At 48.2% G+C, this 12186-nt stretch overlaps 1 protein-coding gene across 1 annotated transcript in view; it reads right to left on the bottom strand.

The window, feature by feature from the left end:
- LAMC1 (laminin subunit gamma 1) overlaps nucleotides 1–9783 on the bottom strand; it is a 67090-nt gene extending 57307 nt beyond the window's left edge. Inside the window, exon 1 of the mRNA XM_053949943.1 lies at nucleotides 9285–9783. Coding sequence (XP_053805918.1) covers nucleotides 9285–9678 — 394 coding nt within the window. The 5' untranslated portion in view covers nucleotides 9679–9783. The remainder of the gene's footprint in view (nucleotides 1–9284) is intronic.
- Nucleotides 9784–12186: the final 2403 nt, after the last annotated feature.

Genomic DNA, 12186 nt, shown 5'->3' with positions numbered 1-12186 from the left:
GCTACCCAAGGAGCCAAGGCTGGCTGCCAGGACTAGAACTATGGGAGACCTCAGCTAAAAAACCTCATCCCAGGAAGGGAGTTGCCTTCCCAATCTGCCCAGGGACATCTCAGCACCAGGAAAACAGGAGTGGGAAGGAGGGGAAACCCAGGAAGACTGCAAGGAGCTTCAGGAAGGAGAAAAAAAGAAAGGGGACAGTAAACAAATCTGCAAGCTTTGAGCAACCACAGACTTCATCAACAGCTTCTTAACAAGTTCATCAAGTAGATTCAGTGTTGAGAAATCCCTTGTCCTATGTATCTCCAGCGAGGACAGCAGGAGCCACGAGAGCACGGAAGGCAGCCAGCGAAAGCAGAGGAAGCAGCAGCTGGAAGGGAAGCATCAGCTGCTGTCACAGTAAAAGGAGGCTGTAGGCCAAGCCCAGCACCTAGACAGCCACAGCCAGGAGCAGGACAGAGGGAGACACATTGGATCCTCATAAATAACCCATGTTTTTGCAGAAGCTGAAAAGCAAGGGCAGCCTGACCAGGGCTGCTCCCCAGGGACCAGCCCTGCAAGCTGCTGGGAAGAAAATCCCATTGCAATATCCCACCAGATGGGAGCATGCGAAGGACTGCAGATGAAGGGATTATAAATAATCATTGTAATCAGAGCTGACCCAGGACAAGAACATTTTCTTTTCTCTCAGTCAAACAGTCCCACACAAAACTGACATCAAGAAGCATTTTGATGGTACTTTTTCCAGAAGGGACTGATTTTTCATTCCACTAATCTCAATAAGAGATACACCCAAAACAAACTGAGCCTTTCAAAGTACATGACTTATACTGTATTTACAAGGTTGTGGAGTATAAAAAGGCACCAAGAAAACGGTCCCTTTATCCCTCTTGAAGAGGTTCCGTGCAACCATTTCCTTAAAAAGACTCCAAGACACATTATCTTTTAATTCAAAGATAAGAAAGATTCACCTTCCTGAAATAAAGTATACAAGGAAGGGAAAAGTTCTTAAAAAATTAAAAAACAACCTGTTAAGCAGCCCTGATATTTCCCCCCCACCAAAATAAACCAAACTGGACCAGGTGCAATATGCTGCACAAGCAGCTGCTCACTGTGATAGGAACAAGGTCTTTTTTGATGCCAAGTAGGTTGAGCTATAAAGCATACTTTGAAAAAAAAAAAAAATTGTAAGAAGAAAGCAGAGTGCTCAGAGCTGGGCTGGTGCCAAGCCCAAACTCCACAGTGCTCCCTCAGCCTTGGAGCACCAAAAGGAATGAACATTTCAGGCAACTCACTGGGAAACCAAGGGGTACCATGTTCAGCCAGCCATTGCCCACTTGAACACACATGTGATGAACAATCTCTGTTATCAAGCAGGTTTTAATATTTGATAGGTTTAAGGGGGTTTGGGATGTGATCTTTCCATTACAGAGGGTTAAGAGCAATGGAAGGGTCAGGTCTGCCTGCTTTCCACTTCAGGCCTGGTGCCACTCCATTTAACTCTGGTTCTGCACCCTGGCCTTCCCACAGGAGCATCCCAAACCCCTGAGGATGAAATAGCCATTTACCTTGTCCTCCTGTAAAACACAGGACCTGCTACAAAGCCAAGACAGATGAACAGTTCTCCAAGCACACCAAAGTCTGTAGCAGAAATGAGAACATTGCAGAAAGCTGAGCCAAGAACCCACAAACCCTGGGTCTTTTCAAGTTCTCAATATACCATCTCTACAAACATCTTAAAAGTCTTCCCTTCCCCCACAAAAACACCAAATCCCCAAACAACTGTACAAATAAGGCCTCAAGCCCCCTGGAAATGCACCTCCCATGTACAAGATGGTACTAGTTTATCTACCAAAGGAGAAAAAAAAAAAGAACAAAATAAAAGTCCAATAATAGTTTTTGGATAGTTTTTGGAAAATATTTCTAGAAGAGGAAAATTTTTAATTCTCCATTGCTGAACACAGCTGTGTTGTGTCAGAACTGCAGGCATGATTACCACTGGAAACAGCTCTTTGATGACTATCACACTGGAATATCTAAAACAAGTAGAAGCATGGAAACAAAAAGTGCTTTGCCACCCAGTTTCAAATAGAATGCTGAAGACCACTGAATAATATATGAGGGGGTTGGTGGGAATTTGGGGTTTTTTTTGGTGAAAGATCTCTCAAATAGGGCTGGGCTGGTAGAAAGAAAGACTGAGGCTTTCTTTAAATTTGAATTAAATTACCTTGTTATTTCAGATCATCTTACAGTTGATGAGTTTTCACTATTTTCCAAGCTTCTACATGAGAATAATTCCTAGAAATTATGTTTTACCTCAAAAGTACCTGAAAGCCCACCAAGGCTGCCAGCAGCTTGTACCTTTGGTCTGGCAAGCTACAAAAGGCAGCTTCTCCTCTCAGCATTCCTGGTCCTGTTTGACAACTGCACATGTCTACTAGCTGCAGCTCTCTGATCTCATGGAGCAGCTGGTTTGTTAGCAGCTGTCGTGAAACTCTCATCAATGCTGATGTGACAACCAACATCACCAGCACACTGCTAAAAATCCAACGTTAATCATGGAATGCTGTGGACAATGAGAGCAATCCCCAGCACACCCTTAGGATAATCTCTTAGCCATTTCCAAATTTTACAAAGAGTTTCAAACACAGCTAGTGATGTCTTCAACACAAGCAGCCACATTCATCCCTGACTTAAAGGCTGTAAAGCTTTATTTGAGACACACGGGGCTATGATGTATCTGGGGGAGAAAACATATTCCTTTCTATGTGGTGGGACAACAGACCCAGCAAGATTTGTGCAATTCATTATGAAACTATGAAACTCGTGTTATTTTCTGATCAAAGCACACCGTGGTAGCCACCAATAAGCAAGATCTCATGGTTAAGAGATGTGTAATAGCAGCCTAGAATGGTTCTTGGCATGCCAGAGCTTATGTGGGGGCAGCAGCCCAGGGTGAGTTTCCAAGGGTTATTACAGACCAGGGATGGTGACTTAAGATGTGATGTTTAACATGCTAGATCCCATATCCCAGTTAACTCACGGGAAGAACATGCAGCCAGAGGGAAAAATCACTCAGCATGGCCTCACCAGTGGCAGTGAGCATTGAATTAGGGCCCCAGGACACAAGCAGGAGGTCTTAGACAGACAAAGATGGTAAGCATAATGCTCACAGCCCTTCTTATGGTGAACCCAAGATCCAAGTTTCCCATCCCATCCATCTACACTGGAAATTCTTTTCTCTAAGTGTTGTTTGCAGAGCAATCCCGTTTTTCATTTCCGTGGGAAGCGGCAGCCTGGGATTTTCACTTGCAGACTCTGAGAGGCTGCAAGAGCCTCTCAAAGCCTCAGGCTACAAGAGAAACGGTACCTAATAAGCCAGAAGCTTTTCAGCACTAACAATTCTGAGCAGCAAACTGTTTTGAAGGTTTAAACCTACAAAAGGAACTGTCTGAGTGTGTGAAAACCTGCGACTATTTCTTCTACCAACTCAGGACAAGCACCACAAATAGCAGCTGGTTTTAGAGCAAAATGCCACACAGTTCCAGCTCTTTCCACCCCCCAAAGTAAGTGCTCTGCCTTGTATAGTATTCCCAAAGGCATTGTGCAGTGGCATCAGCATCCCGAGACAGAGCAGGAGAAAAACTTGGGGAATTTGAAGAGTATGCAGGAAGTGATACCTTTATATAACTGCACTGAATAACTGGCCACTAAAAGCCCTGATCTCTTCAGTACTCTTGTTGAAACCTGCAAAATGTAAATCAAGCCTTTGCGAGACCAACTAAAATAGTGTCTCCCCGAGGGCTCCGCAAATACCACGGCAAAGCCCAGGCTCCCAACACGCCCTGAACACCGGCCTTGGAGCTGGAAATGCCCTCCCAACGCCTTAATTACCACTTTTTAAATTGCAGCTACACTAAGCAAAGCTTCACGTGCATACACCCTGCTTGCTTGCACTTGGTTTTACCACGGTGGTTCCCTAAGGAAAGCAGCAAACCACAGGCTCATAAAGTTTTAATGGGATAACTGGCAAACTGAGGGCATCACTGCACTGAGTAAAACAGAGCAACTGCATCCCAGTGCTATAAACTATCTATTTGATTTAAGTCACATTTTAAAGTTCTCCCTTCTGCAAAAAAAACCCCACTGGTTTTCTGTACTCAAAAAAACCTCGTCTGCTAAAAACAACAGGCAAATCAGGCCAGGCCTGAGCACAAGAACTGGCAACTCGCCTGGGTTTCCTTGTAAATGCCTTCAAATGGCAGTCATGCCTCAAACCATGCTTTGCCGGCAAAGTATATATAACCAAGCATCATCGCTCTCCTCAGAGCCAAATAAAGGACTGAGAAAAGGGTAGAAAAGGGGGAGGTGAAGGAGATGAGTAATTCATTTCTTTAGCAACCAACAGCTTTCACAAGTTTTTCTTTATATATATAAGACACCATTCAGCTTGGTGACATAAGTTTCCAGGCTGGTCTATAGTAAGCATTTCAGGAGCCAACATGTTTTTAACCAAGGCAACCAGCAATTTCATCTTTCTTCTTGAAAGGCAGGCTACCAGAGGGCTGCTTCCAGCAGCAAACAATCTCCTCCTCTGGAGGCAATGACAGAAGAGGATGGAATTGATCTTTTCTGCCTTCCAGATAGTCCTGAATTCATAGCTGAGACCACCAGCATCAACAATCAAGCACATCTGGACCCATCCCTGCTGAGATGCAGTGGACAGTCACCTGCCCCAGGAACTGGACTGCTCTAAGCTCACAGGCTGCTGATAAAAGCACGGCTGCTCTCACTGGAGATGGAGTCACCCCACCATGGAACAGCCACCAGCATGCTGAGGAGGCTTCCTCTTTGTCTGAGGAACAAAACACCAGGGTAGTCACAAATCACAATAGCTGAAATCAAGCAAATCTGGCCAGAAAGTAAAAGTGGTGGGGAAAAATGAGAGGTGGCTCAAGCAGAGCTGGTTGGGAAGGGAACACAAAGGTATATGTAGAAGTGGATAAAAAAAACAGTGTAGAAACAACAGAAAGCACACAGAAATAAGAGCTGCAGAAGGAAAGAGTGAGAATCTGCTCTGAAAAATGGTATGACATCTGATAAAACACAAACCTTTGCCCCAACAAGAGCACCAAGTACCAAAAATACTCCATGTACCTCCATGTTGTCTCTTTTCCCCTTCTTCCAGTGTTCAAGGGAGCATCTTCAACACACAGTGTTGTTTCTGTGTGTCAGGAGTCTACAGCAATGCTGTGCTCAAGCACATGCATACAAAGCACTGGGGAGATGCCAGAACTACCCCAGTGCTCCCAGGACAAGCAAACAGCACTGACAGTAAAAATAACGTGACACCCTGGCTTCAAAAACAGAGCAGACAACGCACTGTAAGGCCTTGGCTTCCATCTTCTATTTGAAAGCTGGCACCGCTGCCTCAAAGTTCCTTTTTTTGGGAATATATGGGAACAGAGTGGGAGAGCAGTAAGGAAAAAAAAAAAAAAAAGACTGGCTGGGTCAAGTCTAAATAAGTAATAAATTCTGAGGAAATGGAAAATAGGGAAGCCAAGGGATAGTTTTAAGAAATGTGGAAGAAAGGACACGGCAATGCTCTCCCCTCCTCTCACTCACTAACCTAATTATCCAGACATCACCCTGTGAACAGGTTCAGCTCCTCCTTCTCCCAAAATACAGCTGCAAATTCATGTCTCCAGGCCTCTTACTTACTCTTACTTAGGGGGTCTTAATACCCTCTCATACAAAGAGAAATAGCCTTTATAACTCCAGATGTTCCTGGTGCAGGGAGTGGTAATTACCCCAATTCCCCTCTCCTCAGGGAGCACCCTAACTTCTGGACACAGATGTCATCTCCAAACACTCCCAGGATCTGAGCCTTTAACTCACTAGTAGTGATCTGTGCTGTATTTTTCTGTATCAGGCTTTGTGCTGGCACCTAGTCCCAAAATCAAAGGTTTTTAAACTTATTCTGAACTGCACGTTGTAAGGAGATTCAAAGAAATTCACACGTTGGCAACAGACCTGCAGTTCTTGCTGACCTTTTGCAGGCCCCTCTGAAATGTTAATGCTGTTCTACATGGACTGAACATCACTGGATGTTAATCAAGACATCTCAAACTGCCAAAAAACTCAGCACAGGGCAGCATGTACATTAAACCTAGAGTCAATGCAGCTGGTCCTGCCCAGGTGCAAAACAGCATTAACCATTCAGGACACCAACATTTTCAGAAATTAAGGCAATTGCAGCATCAAATAAGGATACGGGTCTGAGCACACAGCTTAATCCTCAAAGACCAGGCAGAACTAACTGCATGAAAGGGCTTTGTGCCCCAGAATGCCTTTATGTCCTGTCGAGTGCATAAATACTTGTCAAGCTCTTTGCCTCTTAGTGATGTCAATAATTAAGTGTCCCACAGACCGCAGTGCCTGCAGGCACATAGAACGCAAAAGCAGCATCCAGCAGCTCACTCAGAGATGGTTTTAAGGTCTCACAAAAGTAGGGAAGAGCAATGCTGCAGAGATGTTTGGGGCATTTTAGGCTAAAAAGGCACTGTCAGTACTCAACAGCTCTGCAACCTGCCACAAACTCAGCAATGCAGAGAATCACACAGCACGTGTGCAGAGAGATAAATGCTTTGCTGCTGTCATCTTAAAACCAACTTCACCACCACTATGCCCACAACAAGCTTCTGATTCTTAAAAGGCTTTATACTAAAAATACCCCACCCAAAAACCTAACTAGGAAAAATCAGACCAAAAAAAAACCCTCAAATTTATCAAAGTCGGTCAGGCAGCTTGTGCTTTAAAGTTGTACTCTACTCAAAAAACATGGCAAAGCAAATTCCCAAAGCTCCAAGAGCCTGCAAACAAGCCTGGAACACAAGTGAAAGCGCTGCAGTGCTACAGTATTTTGAAGATGCAGATGTTTTCAGAAAAATGCGTGCATTTCTTCAAAGCCCAGGACACAGAACACTGCTCCCAGTACTGTTTTTCAAAGAACACCCATATATATATGGTTACACAAAACCAAGGACAGCAGGATTACAGATGGGTCTGTAAGTCGTGCCTTGATAATGAGAATTACAATGACTGTTATTAAAAAAGAAGTTGAGATCAAATCTTTGCTTTCCAGGAGTTTTGGAAAAAAAGGTTCCTAATGTACAAAGAAAAGAAAATAAAGAGGGACTATTAGATAAGCTTATGTAGTATATTTATGTTGAAGCTCCAAATACAAGGAAACACTTTAGGGCAGAGAGACTTCTGGGGCACATGGATGTGCTCATCAGGTGACCCCTGGTACAGGACTCAGTGCCATCAACTACATCTCACCAATGCAGGTGCAAGCTCTCACAAGATCCAGCTCTACAAGCCCTAACACCATTTTTCCCCTGAATTATACTGTTATTGATACTAAACGCTCAACAGCTGCTCTTGATTAGAAGCTGTGAATGGCTGCAGTGGGGCTTTCTTTAATATTTACTTGATTTAATGACATGAGGATAATAAGTTGTGGTTTCAACTTTCTCTCGGCTGGTTTGTCTTCCAGTTCTTAAATTATTACCCTTCCTCCATGTCATGATAGCTTGAATAACTGAATGAACAGAAAAGAAAAGCTTGTCCACAAACCAAAGTGAAAGCTAAAATACTTTATCCCAAAGAAACCTCTGGAACTGACAACCAATCAGAAAATTCACCTTCTTTTTCTGACTGGCTGTTAGAGTTCAGCAGCTGTTGACACGCCTAAGCACCCAGCAATTAAAGGACAATGCTGCCCCGGGGGTAAGAGGATACACAGCAGATGTGCCCTTGCATGTGATTTCCCACAGTGCCCGCCACTTTTCAAACCAACATCTCCCACCTGCATCCTGAGCTCGGCTGCATTGGGTTACCAGTTGGACTTGATCTTAAAGGTCTTTTCACAGAATCATACAATGGCTTGAGTTGAAAGGGGCTTTAGGCTCATCTCATTCCACTCCCTGCCATGGGCAGCGACACCCTGCACTAGACCGGGTCGCTCCAAGACCCATCCAGCTTGGCCTTGGACACTTCCAGGGATGGGGCATCCACAGCTTCTCTGTGCCAGTACCTCACCACCCTCACAGGGAACAATTTCTTTCTACTATTTTTCCAACCTAAAAATGGCTCTATGATCCCTGGTGCAAGGGGTGGGACATGATCACTCCAACCTGCTCCACATCCAGTTGCCTGTGGCAGCATGGCCTCTCCTCTCACAAACCAACAGCACCTCCAATGCAGACTGCAGTGGAGCAACCCGTGCAATATTCACTGGAAAATGCTGAAAATCAAGTTTACCAAGCACTGTTGAGCAGATGAGAGTAAGCTATCAGCTGAGGGGTGAAGAACCAGCGCAGGGCCAGACCCCTGGCTGAGGACATCCCAACACAACCATGGGGTGCAGCCAGCACTCTTAGACCTGGTGAACATGGCTGAGGACCTGCAGAGCAGGGATTCGATGACACACGCTGAACACCGGACCACCCAGGGCCTGTTATTGGCACTCACCCAGGCAGGGCCCCGGCAGTGCCCGGTGTGCAGGCGGCCTTTCAGCACTGAACCACAGAATGGGGCAGGTTGGAAGTGACCACAGCGGGTCACCGGGTCCCACCTCTCTGCTCAAGCAGGGCCAATCCCAGAGCACATGGCACAGGATTGTGTCCCGACAGGTCTGGAATACCTCCAAGTAAGAGACTGCACAGCCTCTCTGGTCTCTGTTCCAGTGCTTGGTCACTGCACAGGAAAGAAGTTCTTCGTCATGTTCAGGTGGAACTTCTTGGGCATCCATTTCTGCCCATGGTCTCGTGTCCCATTGCTGGGTCCCAGGGAGCAGTATGCTGTGTCCCGCCTCTGAGCCCTCCCTGCAGACAGGGATAGACTCCTCTCAGCCATCTCCTCTCTAAGCTGAACACTCCCACCTCGTGAGAGAGATGCTCGAGTCCCTCCATCATCTCCACAGCCTCTGCTAGACCTGCTCCAGGTCCTAAGGAGCCCAGACCTGGATGTGCATTCCAGATGTGCCTCACTAGGTCTGAGGAGACAGAGGCGGGATCCGCCCTGGAAGAGCCGACTGTGTTGGTCCTAACGCACCCGGGGACACCACCGCGCACAGGGCACGCTCGTGGACAGCTCGCTGTCCACCAGGACTCCCAGCTCTTCTTCGCAGAGCTGCTCTCCAGCAGGTCACCCGCAGCCTGCGCTGGTGCCCAGGCTAACTCTTCCCCCGGTGCCCTCGCCCCCTCCCCGCTCCCCGTCCTTACCCAGGTGCAGGGTGAGGTTGACGGCGGTGGGGTGCTGCACGCCGGCCAGCATGGTGCGGCTCTGCCACCAGGTCGCGTCGGCCGGACTGTTGTAGTCGGTGAGGAAGGCGGCGCCATGGCTCAGGTGCGGCTGGGCGGCGTCGCAGAGGTGGCAGGACTGGGTGACGCCGGTGACCCCGGTCTGCACGCAGTACTCCTCCGCCGGCGTCCCGCACGTGTGCGTGGCCAGCACCGTAGCGTTGAACGCCGCGTTCACGAACTCGGGCATGCAGCGCTGCGCCCGCCCGCTCCGCTCCTCGGCGCACTCGTCCATGGCACCGCCGCACCGCGCGGGCACCCACAGCCACAGCACCCACAGCCACAGCGCCCAGCGCTCGCCGCCACCGCCCCCCATGGCGGGGCTGCGGGAGCCAGCGGGGGCACGGACGGGGGTCGCTCGCTCGCTCGCCGGGGGCCACCGCTCCGCGCCGGCCGCGGGCTGAGACGGGCGAGGCCCGGCGGGGCGAGGCGAGGCGGGGCGGGGCGGGCGCGGAGCAGGCCGGGAGCGGAGTCCCGCAGCGCAGCAGGGCCGGAGCTGCACCCGCCTCGCGGAATGTGCCGGCTTAAAGCGGCGATGGCGGCTGTGGGCCCGCTCCGACAGCAGCGGGAGGGTTCTTGCCCTCGCCCTCGCCCTCACCGCAGCGCGGAATGAGTGACCACGGCAGAGCGCCGGGCTGCGCCTTTTACACAATCACAGAATCGCTCAGGTTGGAAAACACCTCCAGGATCATCGAGTGCAACCTTTCACCGATCCCTGCCTTGTCAACCAGACCACAGCCGTGAATGCCACATCCATGCTACTTGGACACCTCCAGAGACGGGAACTCCAACACCTCCCTAGGCAGCCTCTTCCACTGTCTAATCACCCTTTCTATGAAGAAATTCTCCCTAATGTTCAACCTGAACCTCCCCTGCTCAGCTTAGGACTATGTCCTCTTGTCCTGTCACTTGTGTACTGGGATAAGATGCCGACCCTCACCCGGCCGTCCCCTCCTGTCAGGAGTTGTGCGGAGCCACAAGGTCCCCCCGAGCCTCCTTTTCTCCAGGCTGAGCCCCACCACCTCCCCGAACTGCTCCTGGTGCCCCAGACCCTTCCCCAGCTCTGCTCCCTTCTTTGGACTCACTCCAGCCCCTCAGTGTCCTTCCTGAACTGAGGGGCCCAAGAGTGGACACAGCTCTCAAGGTACCTCAGCAGTGCCGGGTGTAGGGGAGGAATCACTTCCCTGGTTCTGCTGGTCACACTGGTTCTCATTCCAGGTGCCACTGCCCACCTTGCCCACCTAGGAACACACTGTCTCATGTTCAGCAGCTGTCGACCACCACCACCAGGTCCTTTTTTCATTTAAATGCTTCTCATAGGGAAAAAAAAGAGTTTCTTGAGAAATGCAAGAAAAACGGTTGTGGGTTCCCAGCTAAGCTATGCCAAACCTGGATGGTTTGTGCCATCCAAGGACATGATCCTAAGCGGATCTGAGGGGACCCACCTCACCTACTGTAATTTTTAATGAACTTTTGGTTATTTCCCTACCATAACCCAGATCTCTCTGTTGCTTAGAGGCATCAGCTCTGTCAGATTTGGCCATAGACTGCATTACTGTTTTTAGCTATCCTAAGATCTCACCGCAACTTTTCAGGTTGAGGAACTGTGTAAAGATTGTGTAAAATCCAGAAATCACGTAAAGCCAAAATGTCTCTGCCCATGGCAGGAAGTTAGACTTGATGACCCTTAAAAGGCCTCTTCCAACCCAAGCCATTCTGTGAATCTATAAAACTGCTTTTACAGGAGAAAGTCCCTCCAGAAGCCTTCTCAGTAAACAGGAAACTACTCCTTGAGAAAAAATTGATAGGGGAGTCAAGGAAAGGCCTTGTAAACTTGGTTATATCCCAAGAAAGCCTGAATGCAGCCCATGGCTGAAAGAACTGAAAAAAATACAGTCTGTTCTGGGAAAAAATGCACATTGTTGTTTTAAAGTAAACACATGTATCCTACAGAAGTCCTTGCATTAAGAGCCTGAGCCGGACTGTTCACAAGGTCTGCACAGCACATAGTGGTCAGCACGCCTGGAAATCATCCTGCTGCTGGGAGATACTGCTTTCACATGTGTGGCTGTTCTTACACATCAGTGTGGTGACTCCTCTTTCTGCCTCCCCACAGAGCCGTGGTGAGAATGTCTGCACTGAGGGCTCCCCTGGCACTCCAGCACCCGCAGAAGGGACGCAGGGCAGCACAGAGTCGCCGCTGCCTCGCTATTGTTCACGCTGGGATGACACATCTCCAGTGGAAAGTTGGATTTCCGCTGCTTCCCCCACTTTTCCTCCTTTTCTGAAAACAAGCCGTCTGTTGTGAAAGCAGTGCTGAGCTGATGCCATCAGGGCAGAAGCTCTGAAAACAACGTGCTGATGGAGCTCCTCAGGTTCAGCAACAGCCTGGCTGGTGCCTGCAGCTGAGGGTGGACACAGAGGACAGGCAACAAGGAAGGCACATGGAACAGCAGATGTGAAGAAGGGAAGGATTAGGATAGAAGTGAGAAGGGGGCAGGGACTCCAAGCAGGATCAAAGGGTGTTGCCACAAATCCCTATCAGTGATGCAATGATCTGTCCATATGCGGAAGGTTCCCATAGATAAAGGAAAAAATTCAGCATCACACAACATTCTTGGGTTTAAAGATAGTCAGTCTTAGTACCTAAACCAAATAACTTGAGTTTTTTAACTATTCGGTTTCCAACATTTTAAAGTACCTATATAGGACCATGCTCCACAGTTTATTTGAAGTCCTCCCTGACATTTTAATGGTACTGATTGTAATAAATCTTCACAGAGATATTTGCTGATATTTACTATTTGACATCAAAATCCAGTTC

Source organism: Vidua chalybeata, chromosome 9 (genome assembly GCF_026979565.1).
Source record: "Vidua chalybeata isolate OUT-0048 chromosome 9, bVidCha1 merged haplotype, whole genome shotgun sequence".
In the NCBI taxonomy this organism is placed as follows: Eukaryota; Metazoa; Chordata; class Aves; order Passeriformes; family Viduidae; genus Vidua; species Vidua chalybeata.
This window is presented reverse-complemented; position numbering and strand designations above follow the sequence as displayed.